This window comes from Procambarus clarkii, chromosome 23, assembly GCF_040958095.1.
Source record: "Procambarus clarkii isolate CNS0578487 chromosome 23, FALCON_Pclarkii_2.0, whole genome shotgun sequence".
Classification (NCBI taxonomy): domain Eukaryota; kingdom Metazoa; phylum Arthropoda; class Malacostraca; order Decapoda; family Cambaridae; genus Procambarus; species Procambarus clarkii.
In genome coordinates, this window is record NC_091172.1 from 35657844 (window position 1) to 35675352 (window position 17509).

General features: G+C 45.0%; 1 protein-coding gene across 2 annotated transcripts in view; it reads right to left on the reverse strand.

Moving 5' to 3' along the window:
• Window positions 1-17509, reverse strand: part of LOC123764028 (uncharacterized) — a 45641-nt gene that overhangs the window by 8001 nt on the left and 20131 nt on the right. For both annotated transcript variants that reach the window (XM_045751480.2, XM_045751481.2), the window contains 7 exons: window positions 15476-15585; window positions 14585-14815; window positions 11488-11653; window positions 6955-7087; window positions 4830-4977; window positions 4344-4461; window positions 1521-1744 (listed from right to left, as the gene is read on the reverse strand). In XM_045751480.2, the coding sequence (XP_045607436.1) occupies window positions 1521-1744; window positions 4344-4461; window positions 4830-4977; window positions 6955-7087; window positions 11488-11653; window positions 14585-14815; window positions 15476-15585 (1130 nt within the window). The remainder of the gene's footprint in view (window positions 1-1520; window positions 1745-4343; window positions 4462-4829; window positions 4978-6954; window positions 7088-11487; window positions 11654-14584; window positions 14816-15475; window positions 15586-17509) is intronic.

A 17509-nucleotide genomic window follows, 5' to 3' on the forward strand; every position in this document is an offset into this window, starting at 1 on the left:
CAACACCAAGTCCGGGTCCCTATACACAAAGCGGGGGCAGCCTCGGGGCGTCCGGGGAAGCAACAACCCGAGCATGTTGCAACAACCTAAACCTACCCTGCAACGCACGAGCTGCCTGCACCCGAAGCAATTCAGCAGCAGACTGGGTGAATTGAGTCACGAACAAGCAACACCACTCGCAGGACTCTAGGTCAAAGGTGTCACCGACCCAACAGGCAGCATGACGTAGGCAGAAAAAACGACTGTCCCCCCTGAGACAAAGGAACAGAGCAGCCTTCAAACTCGCATGAAACGAGATGAGACCCAGGGAATGCATCCACTGGACCATGGGCACGTGGTCACGTGAGCCCCAGTGGGGGTTTTCAGGGGCCCTTAGATGCTCTGCTAAGGGCTCTGCTAAGGGAAGCCCAGGCAAGGTACTGCTAACTGGTATCCCAAACTACCAAGCGAACCACTAATGGCTGAACCCGTGACGAGTACACACACGGGGACCTAGCGGAGGACCACCATGATTACATACATACATATATATATATATAAAAGGGTCAACAACACCAAAGGGCAAACCCTACACCAGGCAGAAAACAAAAATAAAAGAAAAACCTGCATGAGTACATCATCACCAGGCGGGAAAAAAACGGCAACTGTATTATGCTGAAAATGAGCTGCACAGTACCTTGAACCCCTTCAAGTGATGTAGCTACCTCCCGCCAAGAGGCAAACAGGGGTGCATGAAACACCCCAGCCAACTCCAAGGGCGAGCAATTACCGAGCAGCAAAAGACCACGGCAGAGGTAGGTCCCAAGCGACTTGTGGAAGGTAACCCCAATCCACAAGGGCAGTACTTACAGGGCACCTAGGGAATGTAACCCGAGGTGCATGCAGCCCAAGTACTGGTGAAATTACTCCAGGCTCAGCACACTACCACAGGACAGGACCCCATCACAAGGCACAGCACTGGACAAAATCTGGAGCCAGAGTTGCACGACCGCCAGCTCTTATATCAGCCACAGAACTAGGGGTGGATAGCTGGTGCCGGGGGATCTGGATATCCCCCTTTCCCATCTCAGGGGGTGGGGAGCTGCGGTGACGGTTGTGACGTCATCCTTGTTTTTAGTTGGGGAGTTGTATCCAACAGTTCGGTTTTCAGTAGCAATATTTTAACCAGATAGGGTTTGTTTAGGGGCACCTACCTTTCTGGGTGCCTGACCAGGTCGATGTCACATAGATTGTTTCCAACCACATGGGGGGTTTTTATAGGCCATTGCTCCTAGTGCCTCCGAGAGGGGCCAGGTTCTGGCTCGTGGTCCCTGGTAGGCCTAAGAACTTCATTGCCTTTAATTGATGCCACGGTCTAATACATTTATATCAGCCTGAATAGCTCTGGGGAGCCGAAGAGAGACTCGCCAGAAAAGGTCGATTGAAATTGAACAACTTTAAAAATATGTCCTTGACAATTGCACAAAGAAGTTTTTGCCAAAACCAGGTGTGCAGTGTAGTTATAATATCAAGGTATTTACCTGAAACTCTGCACTTTACCACTGTCTTGTGTGGGAGACATTGCTGAACGATCAGACCTTCGACTGGCCGAATTCCTCTCAATCAAGCGTGTGTCAGACAGTGCCTGTGTTGAGAGCTGGATCTGCTGAGTTAATTGATGAAGCTGTAGATCCAAGGCTGTAATATCACCAATACTACGACTGGCTCCCTTTGTTTCAAATCTTGACTCAACTTCAGCACTAACCTAGAATTATGCAATGAAAATGTCTATATATACCTGTCATCCATCTTAAAAAAATCATCTATTTATATTTAATACAAATTCCTAAAGAATAAATTATGATGAAAGCTGTACAAACCATGTCAAATCTAAAGCTAAGTATATTTAGTGATCTATAATCCTTAAATTACTTCAATCCAAAAGAACTTCCCGTTTCCCGAATAATTTACTTTACCTTTTTGTAATCTCTTCGTTCATTCTATTTTACATGCTTTCAGTTTCCAACCAAAAGGTCCCACTGGTTCACTTCCCTCAGAGGATGGAGTCATTAGGGCATGTTTTTTGTGGGCTGCATCCTGGGCAAGGTAAGTCGCTAGCCTATGGAAACCTTAATATGCCTAACATTTGATGCATCATGTTAGTGTGATCTCTGTGTGTAATGATGTAAGGGCGAAGAGGGAGAACGGCCTATTGACATAGCTCGGGTGCAGGGGGGGGGGGGGGGGGGGTTGTGTAAAATCCTGGTTTGTGCCTCAGAGGCTACGGGATCCAGTAAGTTCAGTAGAACTTCGGTTTCAACCCTTTTAACCCTGTCGTAGCTCAGTCGATTAAGGCAGTGTCTGGGATGCTCCTGGACTCGGGTTCGAATCCTCGTCACGGCCCTTGTGGATTTGTTCATGCCTAACAGGCTTCCTGTCCTCGGTAACGAAAAATCATAGTCAATGGTTTCCCATTATCAGGAGAAACTAACACTAACATTTCACACACAAGCACCATGAACTGCTATAAGAAAGCTATTTATTGCCCCATATTACTCTTCACTCATTCCATACTCATCTTCTTTCACTGCTGCTCTTTTAACATTTACTCCATTCTACTCTTCCTTCATCATTTCCCATTTTTGTCTTGGAAAACTTGATTTGCTAGGTTTATGCATCATTAAATACTTTTGCCATTTCCAACTTCTGCCCCTGATTTATTCCACTCACTTTCCACACAATCATATAAACCTGCTGTTTGCAGTATATATTGGTGGGTGGACACCTTTTGAGATACAAATGTAATAAAAAAGAAAAAAAAAGATGGTCTTCTGGAGGTCTCCTAAGCATATCCCATATTTCTCATAGTCATAATTCAATACTGTAACCACTCAATTATCCGGGATTCGAACATCCGGAAAACGCCCAAAATCGTGACCGGATAAAGTTCTCAATATCCGGCCAAAATGGCGATGGGAGCCGGATAAAAAATCGGAGCCGGTTAACTTGCTGCCGATGTTACACTATCCGGACAGTCAGCCGGATAATCATTGAATTGTCCGGATGTGAAAGCCATGGGGCGGGCAGTACTGTATTAATCCCGTCTGGCTGTGGCTCGAGGCGCATAATGGAGGAGGGGGTGGGGTGGGTGGGAGGAGTCAGGAGGGTGGGAGAGACCACCTGGGTACAGGAATTGCCATTAATTTTAGAACAATTCATCATAGCAAAAAAAATATTAGTAATTATGTAATAAATATATAAGTTTCCTAAAAACAACGTGCACAGGCTGAAGTTTCCTTCAAAAATATTGTGAGTTTTTCCTCCTGGCGGCCTACGTAATGTGCTATAGCTGCCCCAAGTGGACCCATCCAACACTGGTCAACCCATGTGCTCCCGTCCCTCTTGTTACACCATAGTGCCGCGCTATTAGTGAAATATTTTTTAAACAAGTTTTTTATTTTCATAGTAACTTTGAACATTTTTGGCCAAGACTATGTCTGGTAGCAGCATCAATCATTCTGGAGGTGTTAAGAGGAAGAAGGTTGTCCTAACAATTAAAGACAAGTTACGTGTTATACACCTCAATCAGTGAGACGTCACAGGCAAGCCAAATGCCTTCAACCAGCGAGGCTTCAGCAGCTGGCAGTCAAAACTTTGCTTAATGAACTGTACAGTAATTTTAAGTGTTAATTTTAGTGTTGTGTTAGTATAGGTTACGTAAATTGTTAAGAAATCTTAACTTCAAGATGTGTGGCATCAATCAAGATGACGAACACCAACAAGGTAAGTTGATGTTTCTAGTTGAATATTTAATATTTATGTGGCAAGGCAATTCAAATTATGTTGTTTGTAATATAAAAATAGTTGGAAATGGTCACTTTTGGACTCGGAGGTGAAAACTACCATTATCCAGAACACGTGAATATCCGGCTGGGGGTCCTTCCCATATAGTCCGGATAATCGAGTGGAGACAGTATTTGTAATTCCACATTCACAGAATTTTTCAGGTATGAAGCCCTCATGAATGAGTGCTAAATTCATAATGCTAAATAAATTCCTTACAAATCCTAAATTTAAAGATTACACCAATAGCAGCATCAGTGTTACATGACCAACTCATTGAAAGGCACGACAATATGAGCAGACGGAAGACACAGCAGTAGATATAACTGGTGTGAATTCATCCAGTTCTTCACAGGAAGAACAGCTGGGTGAACAATATTTCCTTTACACACTCCCAAGGTATTTAAATTAGCATTCCCGGTCAACAATACAGTCCTAACCACTACAACAAGTTGCATAAGTACTTATATATTCAAGAGATTAAAATGTGGAAAAACAAAATCATGACAAGATGCTCTAACCTGCATAAGGTCTTGAAGGGAAAGCTCCTTTCGCATGTTTTTGGTGGCAGGTGGAAGGCGAGCTACATCAAGCTTCATTATGTTCTCCAAAGTGAGTCGCAACAGACCAAGACTTTTCCTGTCCAAAAATTAAAAGTAGTGCAAACTGGGGGGCTATACCTATATTTACATTTACATGATATAATATACACTAACATTTTTCCACAAAATTTAAAAATGGACAAAATGACATGAATGAGCATATTTTCTTTTATAAATATAGTACTGTATACATTTTTTGTTTTAAAATAACAAACTTGGAATAAAAATTGTTAAACAAGAAAACAATTCTATGGAAAACATGTTAATAAATAAAAATAAAAATAATATAAATATCTTATAAGATGAAACAGATGGCAGTGAAGGATCTTATTGAATAATGGCATAAAAAATTCTGATATACTGTACAAATCAATAATTTTTTATACACATTCTATTCTTCCATACCAGAGTGGATCATCCTCAGTAACGGAGAAGACGAAGTGCGTCATGTAGTAGATGTTAGATACAAGGTGAGAGCACTGAGCCTGTACTACCACCGTTGTCAAAAGGGCCACCAACTCCGCTGTGCTCAGCACCAGCTCAGGTTCCCCATCTGCATTAACAAGTGCATAAAGCTTTGCTGGATTATAAAAAAATAACTTTGTGTTTGTAATTTTTTCTTCTGGAAATCTATATTCTGAGCATTTTTTCAATATAGTGGGGCCAAGTCAGGAGATAAAATACACAGTCTACGTTCAGTAATCCGAATCATATAGGGCTCACCCGCATTCAAGTTTCTGTAGTTTAATTTCTTACTATTAGTGTCCAAAAAACCAGCGTCGAATATAATGAAACTCCATTTTCTGGGCGAGACCAGGAGGATACTCGGAGCTATACCGGGCTGATATGTATGTATGAGACCGTGGCATCAGTCAATTCGATTGGAGTTCTAGCCTACCGGGGACCACGAGCCAGAACCTGACCCCTTCAGAGAGGCAAGAACAATGGCCTATAGAAACCCCTATGTGGTTGGAAGCATTTTATGCCTGCCATCTACTGGGTTAGAACCCAGAAAGGTAGGAATCTCAAAACAAACTCCACCTGGTTACAACTGCTACCAAAAACCAAACTACCAAGCAAAACTCCACAATCTGAAAACAGGCATGACGTCACAATCGCCGCTGCGTCACTGTCTGCGCAGCTCCCCCGTCCCCAGATCACCTCTTTCGGTCGGGGTGATCGGTTTGTTCGACTGCAGCCTCCTCCTTTTCTGGCAAAGAATGAGACTGCTGCTTTCCGGAGGGGTCCCCCCTGGGTTGTTGATGTTTGATTGGTTAGGCCGGGGGTGCATCATGTTTTGTGTCTGGTTGCAGCTCTCCGTCGTTATTTGTGCGCTATGACTTCTGTGTCCATGGACGCACTTTGGGTTGATCCAGTTTCCCCTCTTCCCTATTCGCAGGTGCGGGTCTCCCAGGTCGTCAGCAGGATTATTAAGGCTAGCCAGCCTGCAGCCTATCCCTAAGCCCATGACGTTCGCAAGTTCGCGGCTCTTGCCGCCGTCTTTAGCAATATGTCTCGGGCTGACATTCAGGCGCGGGGATTTTGGCGGTCGAACAGGGTCCAGCCTGCTCGTTACCTTGTTAACGTCCCTAGGCCCAGTTATGTCGCTTTGGGTCGGTGGATGCAGCCAGTTTTCTCGACTTCGGGTTGAGGAGTGAGCAGCAACCACCTCCCAGGTAAGTCCCTTTTTTCCTCTGTGGGCAGTTAGCTCCAGGTAGCTGTAGGGGCTCCCCCCCAGAAAACCAGCGTTGAATGTAATGAAACGCCATTATCTGGGTATAACGCCTGGAGGCTCCCCGGCATCCCTCCCTCTTTCCGGTCGGCGGTTTTTCGTGTGTTTTAACATCCAGCCTCAAAACTCGGGTGTGGATCGCTGGCATGGAAGGTCTGGGGCTCCCCCTTCCCCATCCTGAGGAGGGGGGAGCTGCGCAGACGGCGGTGCGGCAACAGGTGACGTCATACTAGTTTGCTCGTTTTTGTTTGGGGAGTTTTATCCACTTGTTCAACTTTTGGTAGCAATATTTTTACCATAATTTGTTTTGTTTTGGGATGCTTACCTTTCTGGGTGCCTGACCCAGTCGATGGCAGACATAGAATGCTTCCAATTACACATAGGTTTCTATAGGCCATTGCTTCCCTTGCCTCTCTAGAGGGGCCAGGTTCTGGCCGTGGTCCCCGGTAGGCCCATAAGAACTACATACACATGACTGATGCCAAAGTCTGATATTAGCATATCAGCCTGGATAGCTCCGGGGAGCCTCCGGGTCTCACCCAGAAAATGGCATTTCATTACATTCAACGCTCTTTTTTTTTTTTTTTTTTTGTACCACAACCAGTTATTCCAGTCATTTACCTTTACATTTTTCGTACTTTACCTGCTTACTCCTGTCCTTCACCTACACTCTCACCACTTACTAGAAAACAATGAACACAAATTCATTCTGATTACAGGAATTCAGATTACTGAGCTCTTACAGTAATGCATACCGTACTGTATAAGAGGAACCACTTTCTTTCTCCCTTATAATACCTTGATCTTTGTATTGGTGCAGAGTAACCCTAGCTTCCTTTGCCTGAGCTTGAATCAAGTCAATGGTTGAGTTAATGCACTGAAGACGCCCCACAGCACTCTCTACATTTGGCAGGGATGCTAATTCCACCACCTAAAATCAAACGGCCAGAGTCGGTAATTCTACATAATTTAAATCTTTAATAGCAGCAGTACTTTTCCTACTTTTATGGGGTGGGGAAGGCATCAGCACAAAGGAAAGTCGGATATTAAATAGGAAATAAACATACTGTACATACAGTTATAAATTACAGTAGTGTATCATTCTATAAAACCAGCGTTGAATGTAATGAAACGCCATTTTCTAGACGAGTCCCAGAGGCTCCCCAGAGCTATCCAGGCTGAATGGATATGTACATCTTTCTGGCATCAATCAATGCATGGAGTTCTTGCCTACCGGGGACCACGAGCCAGAACCTGGCCCCTCTAGAGAGGCATGAAGAGCAATGGCCTATGAGACTCCCCCCCCCTGCAGTTGGGAGCATTCTATGTCTGCCATCGACTGGAACAGGCACCCAGAAAGGTAGGCGCCCCAAAACAAACCCTTATTCTGGTAAAAGTATTGTGACCGAAAGCCGAACAGGTGGACAAAACTCCCCAAACGAAAATTAGAAAACTAGCATGACGTCATTATGTCGCCGCGCAGCTGTCTGCGCAACCCCTCCTCCCTGGGAGGGGGAAAGGGGAGCCCCAGACTCGCCCGTCGGCAACCCTACCTACAGTTCTTAGGCTGGATGTCCAAAAATGCGAAAAACACCACCGACTAGAGGGAGGGAGGTACTCGCCCAGAAAATGCCCTTTCATTAAATTCAAAGCTGATTTTCTGGGGGGAGCCCCGTCGGCTCCCCAGAGCTACCTCGCCACAGATAATGAAAAGAGGGAAGGATCCGGGAAGCGGACGCCACATGCCCTAACATAAAAACTAGACCAGAGACGAAAAGTAAGTTCCTTGCCTCGGTTCCGATCAACCCGGGACACCTCAACCCCAGAACAGGAAGGAGGGAAGCAAGGGAATCCGGGCAAACTAAAACGCATCAACAGACCCAGAGGCTGAGACGCGCAGAGAACAGCAAAGAGCCGCAACCGAACAACAAAAAGCACCCGCGGCCTGACCAACCAAGCAGCAACCCATGGACCCCACAGGAAGCAGCAGACTCAAACATCACCCGAGAAAAAGGAGACTACATCAAAAGAACAACCTACCACGAGGACCAACGAGGTAGAAAAACATGGGCGCCAGAGGAGAGCTGGAAACTCCCCGACCCGACCCCTATAGGTCAATACCAACAGAAGTAGACCTGAAAAACAAAAATACACCAGAACCGAAGGGATCACGACAACCGAGGAGAAGAACAAAATAGACAACCCAAGCCAATGACCAGGACAGGACCGAAAGCGCAAGATTAGCCCGGAGGTGAAACAACGCCCAAAACAGCAAGCGGAACGGAGCAGAAGTAACAGCAACAACGAACGCAAGCTGGAGCAGTTCCGCCAGCGCCACCCAATACAAGGCAACAGTACACTGCACCAGAAGACGGTCCAGAAGAAGACAAGAAGAAGGGAAAGACAAGACAACCCTATCAAAGACCGAAGAACTTTTTGCAGTGATAGGAAAACCAGAAGGACCACCAGGAACCACACACCACCACCGAGATCAAGCACGCAGGTGGGAGACCAACAACGAAGCCACCAGCACCCCCACAAGCGACGAGAAGATGACAAAAACCCCAGACGCAAAGACTCTAGGGGAAGAAGGAACCAGAATCGTATAGGGATGGACCGTTCCGCATAAAGAGGCGGAGCCCGCAGGAAGCCCCTCAGGATCAGAACCAAGGAAAGCAGAGCCCTCCAAATAAGGCTGGCAAAAACTTAGAAGGAACGGCCACCAGGGAACCAGGAACCCCATCCCAGCGAGCCGAAAAGAAACCAACCCGGACGAGCAGAACCGCTCTGTCCGCGAGGAACCCCCCACCCCAGGACCCTGGAAGGACCAACATGGCCAAACCCCGAAGAGCCAGGGCCCAGGCAGAGGCCAACAAGGAAACCGAGCACCACGAATGAAAGCTCGAGACGCGAAGCGAAAAGCAGACCGTAAGGAGCAGCGCAACCAGCTCTAGCAGGGAAGAGCGAGGCACGCGTCACCGAGGTATACAGGAGGAGAACTACTCAGGACGTGTACTGCAAGAAAACAAAAACGCACGTTCCGGAAAAAGAACAAAGAAAAGCCGTAACCAGGACCGGAATCCAAGCTATCCCTGTCCCAAGAAAGGAAACCAGGAGAGCAGGAGCGGTTGACCGGAAGTCCACAACCTCCCGCAGATATTGCAACACAAAAGCCTGCAGGGAGAACAAGGAAAAAGTGATCCCAGGACTAAAACTGAACACTTGGGTAGTCCAAAATCAGGGAACTGAACAAGGACAAAGGCCCCCTCCCCCAGCACCTAACAACAGTATAGCCAAGAAGCACCAACCAAGATACACAGCCATGTTTAGCATAGAGGGGGAGAAAAACAGAAATAGGCAAGGAAAAGACCGGAATAAGGACCAAGTAGCAGCAGATAATGCAATGTACACAACCCACCACAACGCGTGGCGTGGCGTGGGGGGGGTTGCACATACACAGAGGGACACCATGGATGTCAGGTTGCACCCAGGCACCGAAGATAGGCAAGGAATTAGTGTCCAGAGACCAAGTCAAGGAATGAGGACACCAACACGGACTGGGGTAACGAAGGAGTGTCCAAAGATCGAGAAAAGACCCAGGAGCCGAAAAACGAAACAAAGAGCACCAAAATGCAGGGCAGTGTCCCCCAGTACAACAAGAACAAGATACACAGACAAAGGAGTCACTGTAAGACAACACTAAGTGTGCAAGCAAAACACACAACACCTAACACCCGTTAGGAGCCAATGACGCTACCCTGGAAAGTGGGGAAGTGACAGGGTAGACAAGAACGGCCAGTGAACAAGGGTGGTACACGCACAAGAAAGGACAAGAAAAAACTTTAGAACCGCCAGAAAACTTCATACTGCCACCAAGATGAAGCACGCAGGTGGTACATTATCAAAGAAAACATCTGATCACCATACAAATGGTGATAGACCAGAGTCAAAAAACCCAGTAGCGAAGACTCGAGGTAAAGATCGAACAAGCCACGTAGCGGACCGGGCCGATCTCTTGAAAGAGGCAGAGCCATGGGAAGACCCCTGGATTCGAACACTGAGCAAACAGCGCCCGAAACCAAGGCTGGGCTGCCCACCAAGGAGCCAAGAGGACTACTCTCCCCTTGTAAGTCTCCAAGCAAGCCAGGACCTGGAGCAAGAGCGGAACGGGGGGGGGGGGGGGGGGAGAGAGATAATGGACTTGCCCGAAACGCTACGCGTACTAGTGGCTGTACAAGAATGTAGCAACTCTTGTATATATATCTCAAAAAAAAAATGGTAACCCCATCTCGACCAGTATTGCCTGAAGGCGTCGACCCCGACAGCCTTGCAATCGGGGAAGGGTTCCACATGATACGGGAGTCGCCTTGACCACGCCGATGCAAAGAGGTTCACCTTTGGGAGCTCGTATGTCTGGGAGAGCCAACTGAACGAGTTGGCATCAACCATCCATTCCATGGACAGGGGAAATGAAACGAGACAGGCTTTCCGCCAGGACATTAGACACCCCCCCGGACGTGAACGACCAGGAGAGCCAAACACCGAGAAATCAACAACCAAATCACCCAAAGCGACCAGCCCCAAAATGCCAAGGACTGCATCAAACCCCCATCAGTGGGGGATGGTTGGGAGGACAAGGGGACGGGGAAGGGGGAATGGTAGGGAGGTCGAGGGGACGGGGGAATGGTGGGGAGGTCGAGGGGACGGGGGTGTGGGAGATGGTGGAGAGGACGAGGGGACGGTGGAGTGGGAGATGGTGGGGAGGACAAAGGGATGGGGAGTGAGGAATGGTGGGGAGGACTGGGAGACAGGGAAAGGTTGCTGTGGCCGGGTACAGCTAGTGTATCTATATCGCAAGGGAATGTTATACTGTGTCTGTACAAATTAAGGGGGTCCCTTGTGAGTGTGTATTTATCTTGTTACGAGTCTGGTGGTGTATAGTGGAATAAATTAATTGTTGATGACTTTTTCCATTCTCCAGCGAGGTCTGATTACACCCTGTCATTCCTTTGGACGACAGAGTACATATCTACAACTGTGATTCATCACTGGGGGTCGGACCTTGGATGGGTCAGGTTGGAAGCATCTTCGCCAGTTAGTTACCCTGGGAGCGCCCTCCCACAAGTTAGATGTGAATATCCAGGCGAGTGCCTTACACTAAATTAACTGTTATTGGAAGTATATTACCACTGACTGTAACAGTGCACATAGATTAGTAGAAGCAGTTGATGCCTTGGGAAAGCCATTGAACATACAGGTATTCAAAACAACATGCACAAAAACAAAAACACAAACACAGCTTAGCATTTAATATACAGCTAGAGAACTTACAGCAGCAGGAAGCGGGGTGTAGTAATTAGCCGGAACACCAAGCTGCATAGCAGAAAGATTAGCATGGCGCAGGTGAGATAGTCTTGTCTTCACCAGCTGGTCAACCACTTGACATCGCTCACACACTAGCCACCACAACACTTCATGCAGGCGACCTAACACATAGCTGAGGCGAGGCAGAGTTCGTTAATTCAGTCGCCTGAAGATCAGTGAATCAAAGCTAAAACTTAGCATTTCAGTATTATAGTTACTGAGGGGGTCTACACTGATGGGCCTACAATTACATTATATATACATTTTTTCACTGTATGAGCTTATTTATTGTATAAAGCTGGAATGGTCCTGAAGTTACACATGTTTCTACAACAAACTAATGAGCTGAATATTTAATAGCAAAATTTATAGCATTAGAGCAATAAAATTACCACCAAATCAATTAGCTATAACGAATCACAGTACTCCTTGTAATAATGTATTATATTCCAGATGAACCGTTCCTTGGATTTTATTGCAATGGAAGTTACCAAGGCATTTACATTGTTGATAGATACTGCATTTTCTAAAGGAGCTTACCATCCATGTGACTAAGGTTACAGCCAAACATTTAATGAACACGAGACAACAGTCTTAATTTAAGGCCCAAGTTTGAATCTCTGACAATCCAAGTGAATGGCATTTAATGAACACTTTCAAAACTAAGTATTGATAACTGCAGCAACACAAACTATTAAATTAAGAAAATCACATTACTGTGATTTAATTGTGTATTAAATGAAAAACAAATTCTGGATTCATCCTCACAAAGTCATAACTTGTCAGTGGTGAGAAACAACCATACTGGAAAACTGTAGTTGTATCAGAGCATTAGGCAGATAAAGAGGCATAATGAAAGCAAAGTATGAAATACCAGAGCATCACAAAACACTGAAATGGCCAAAAGGAGGATAAAAAGCATGATGGAGCTCAATTACTTCAGTTAAACTTCCACTCTAACTTCAAAGTGACACAAGTTGTTGTGTATATAGTACATCATTCTTACACGACTGCATCATCCCAATACTGGTTGTCATGTTGCAAGAATAATCACAAACATGGGATTCAATTATGCATTACTATCCATATATATGAAAAATTAAGCAAAACTAATCCGAGCACTTTTGTGACTCAACACATTTTCAAGGCATATAGTAGACAGAAGACATGGGTGTGGGGCAGAAATTATATAACCACACCTGAGAAGATTAACAAACATAATATTAAATAATGGAAGTGATATGACTGCATCAGCCCAACAATGGTTGTCACGTGTACACCACCACTCCTACATGACTGCATCAGCCCAACAATGGTTGTCACGTGTACACCACCACTCCTACATGACTGCATCAGCCCAACAATGGTTGTCACGTGTACACCACCACTCCTACATGACTGCATCAGCCCAACAATGGTTGTCACGTGTACACCACCATTCCTACATGCCTGCATCAGCCCAACAATGGTTGTCACGTGTACACCACCACTCCTACATGACTGCATCAGCCCAACAATGGTTGTCACGTGTACACCACCATTCCTACATGACTGCATCAGCCCAACAATGGTTGTCACGTGTACACCACCACTCCTACATGACTGCATCAGCCCAACAATGGTTGTCACGTGTACACCACCACTCCTACATGACTGCATCAGCCCAACAATGGTTGTCACGTGTACACCACCACTCCTACATGACTGCATCAGCCCAACAATGGTTGTCACGTGTACACCACCACTCCTACATGACTGCATCAGCCCAACAATGGTTGTCACGTATACACCACCACTCCTACATAACTGCATCAGCCCAACAATGGTTGTCACGTGTACTACACCATTCCTACATGCCTGCATCAGCCCAACAATGGTTGTCACGTGTACACCACCACTCCTACATGACTGCATCAGCCCAACAATGGTTGTCACGTGTACACCACCACTCCTACATGACTGCATCAGCCCAACAATGGTTGTCACGTGTACACCACCACTCCTACATGACTGCATCAGCCCAACAATGGTTGTCACATGTACACCACCACTCCTACATGACTGCATCAGCCCAACAATGGTTGTCACGTGTACACCACCACTCCTACATGACTGCATCAGCCCAACAATGGTTGTCACGTGTACACCACCACTCCTACATGACTGCATCAGCCCAACAATGGTTGTCACGTGTACACCACCACTCCTACATGACTGCATCAGCCCAACAATGGTTGTCACGTGTACACCACCATTCCTACATGCCTGCATCAGCCCAACAATGGTTGTCACGTGTACACCACCACTCCTACATGACTGCATCAGCCCAACAATGGTTGTCACGTGTACACCACCACTCCTACATGACTGCATCAGCCCAACAATGGTTGTCACGTGTACACCACCACTCCTACATGACTGCATCAGCCCAACAATGGTTGTCACGTGTACACCACCATTCCTACATGACTGCATCAGCCCAACAATGGTTGTCACGTGTACACCACCACTCCTACATGACTGCATCAGCCCAACAATGGTTGTCACGTATACACCACCACTCCTACATGACTGCATCAGCCCAACAATGGTTGTCACGTGTACACCACCACTCCTACATGACTGCATCCCAATAATTATTCCTTGTTTGTTTACCTCTAACAATGCCACTAAACCATCTCAATCATAACTACTTTGCACAAAGAAATCACATTAACATGATGTATCATCAATGAGAAAATCAGTAGGAGTTGTGATGAGGATTCGAGCCTATGCTCTGGGTACTCCCAAGCACACGCCCTAGACAACTAGGCAACAACATGGTCAAAACACAACCCTTTTGACCATGCCATGGTGAAAGGTTAGGTTTAAGGTGTATGCTTGGGAGTTACCAGAGTATAGGTTTGAATCCTCATCACAGCTGTTACTGATTTTCTTACTAACTACACTTGTAGCTCAAGTTTTACCAGTTGCCCATCAGCACTAAATTGTCTATAACCAACACTGACCAAATCACTTACACTACCCAAAGTCATCACATTTGTGACTACATTCTGATACTTACTAATCCAGTGCCCTAAACAGTATGTCCTGGAAGCTAGTATTCATCTGAACAATTGGAGAATGTTTCTTGAGTAAAGTCTCCCAGCAGTGGATGAGCACATCCTGCAACACATTCTGCATCTGGTCTACATCATTGGCTGGATGAATGTGTTCAGAGGCCTCCTTCACCTTTCTGTCAATATCCTGAAGAAGTGGCTGGTGGCAACGGAACTTGCACAAGAACTTTTCTGCCCTATGAATATGATTAAAAATTAATACCGAATAATTTGAATAAATTGTGACATGTTGTATAAACTTTGCCACGTGCGTATTAACCCTCAAAGTGTGGGTTTTGTCATATGTTGATCTAGTGCACTGCAATTGTCAAATAAATATCTATCCTTTTGCATCAATGTTATAATAACGCCAATGATGTGTCTCAGTAGTCATGAGAGGCCACAAAATGTTTGTTATCAAATGAATGCCGTTGTACTTCGTATATTTATTTTGGTATTCTTTTTTACTAACACACATTCCTTACTTTGGAATATATTTAATATGAAAAATAAAAAATGGTTTAGTTTAGTGCCCATCACAATGTAATGCTGATGAATGCCAGAAGAAATGTTGACCACTGCTCAGGCCAAAATAAGGGTGGGTATATGATTTTGTGTATCTTCCATACCTCTCAATTCAGATTTGCCATATCTCAAGATTTTTTTTATAGCAATAGTGACAAAAATTTAAATGAGCACTTTGAGGGTTAGGCAATAGCTACATGAAAGATTATTTAAAATACAGTATATTCCCAATACACATATATACAATTAAAATGAGTATTTGGCACTACATAAAAGACAGAATTAATATGACAAGTTAGAGAGAGCATAACCTTTTAGCACCCTCAACCTACTGAGCAAATGAGGTGATTGTTGTTGAGATGAGTTGATTTGACACTTCAGCATCTTGGTCCTGTGCAGTATTGAGCAACTTGTCTAACAGCAATATATGGATGACTTTATCCTAGGAGAAAAAAAGTTCAGGTTTTGAGTGAATATGAAAAGCAACTTTCTGAGTGGAATCATATATGGTTGCTCTGCTAAGGTAAGCTCTGGTGCCTATAAATAATAATCATGAAACAGTCAGGCAGAATGATATTTCAGCACTGGTGCCAGTGGAAACTTTCAAGTACTGTACAGTACTGAATCCCAATAGTGGGTTATATGAATTGCTAGGGGTTTACTGGAGATCATTCAATATGGATAATAGAGTGAGTTCAGGGAGTTCTTTACTTCCCAAGCTCAGCCTGGGGACTAGGTTTGACTTATGATGACTTGGTCCACAAGACTGTTGCTGAGCAACCTGCAGACCCACATATCCACTACAACCCAGTTGATCTGGCACTTCTTGCAAGAAACTAATTCTTTCTTAAAGAAGTCCACTTTCCTTCTGGCACCCCAGATGCATTGATGAAAACATGAATGTATAGTATAGAATCTATACTATTTGATGATGATACTACCTTCTACTCAGACCCCCAACCCCCACACATTAAATAATGTTGTAAATAATGAATTTAAAAAGTCCATTCATGGATGTCAACCAACAAACTCACTCTAAACATGGAAAAGATCCACTACATTTTAATTGGATGTAAATCAACAAATGAAATTCAGCTTCAGATAGACAATGTAAACATGAGCAATAAAAATGATGGAAAGTTCCTTGACCTATACATAGACAAGAGACAACTTCAGCACCCACATATAACACATAACCAAACAAGTCTCAAAAACAGTTGGTATAGTTTCTAAAATCAGACATTATGTTCCCTGACATAACATGTCAGGGGGCCTGACGGATGAGTGGACAGCACTCGGGATTCGTAGTCCTAAGGTTCCGGGCTCGATTCCCGGAGGAGGCAGAAACAAATGGGCAGTTTCTCTTTCACCCTGATGCCCCCTGTTCACCTAGCAGTAAACAGGTACCTGGGAGTTAGACAGCTGCTACGAGCTGCTTCCTGGGGTTGTGTAACAAAAAAGGAGGCCTTGTCGAGGACCGGACCATGGGGATGTTAAGCCCTGAAATCATCTCAAGATGATCTCTTCACTCTGTTCTCCTCATTATATTACGCGCTAATCTATCCCTATCTTACATACGGTATCTGTGCATGGGGTTCAACCACTGCAAACGACCTCAAGCCTATCATCACCCAGCAAAAATCTGCTATCAGAACAAACTGTTTTCAGAAACACACAGCCCCTTCTGTTTAAATCCCTAAACATGCTAAACATACACACTACACATTATCTTGTCCAATTTAAATTTACAAATCCTTGTTCCTAAATGTAAATACTGATCTGAAATTCTTCCTTGACAGATGTAATAGAACCCATAATCACCACACCAGAAATAAATCTCTCCGATATCTCCCAGAGTCAAACGAAATCTGTGTAAACATTATGCAAACAAAGGGACCTATTCTATGGAACTCACTCCCTAACAAATTGCAAAGCTGTCCAACCTACACCTTATTAAAAATAAAACCAAAACGTACTTAATTGCATCCTCATAGTTTCCTACTTAGTGTCTTTACCCTTAAACTGCGCAAAGCATCATATCATGTCTTCAGTAACTGTCGATAAATTGAGCATGACATCATACGATGTTTTGGAGTACCTCTTAAGATTTAAACGACCTGCGAGGTAGAGGGAGCCCCCATACGCTGCCCATGTATGCAACAGCCGCCATTTTGAAAGAAATCCAGCTAGGTCACCAACGTGTGGGAGGCTTCAAATACCCAGCAGATACCATGGTGGGCGCACAGCCAAACGCCTGCCGGGCACACACACCATGCAATCATTGACTGAAGATTAGATAAATACTGAACTATTTTCTGATGGTGAGGAAAGTGTTATTGATGGCTCTGACATTGATAAAGACTATA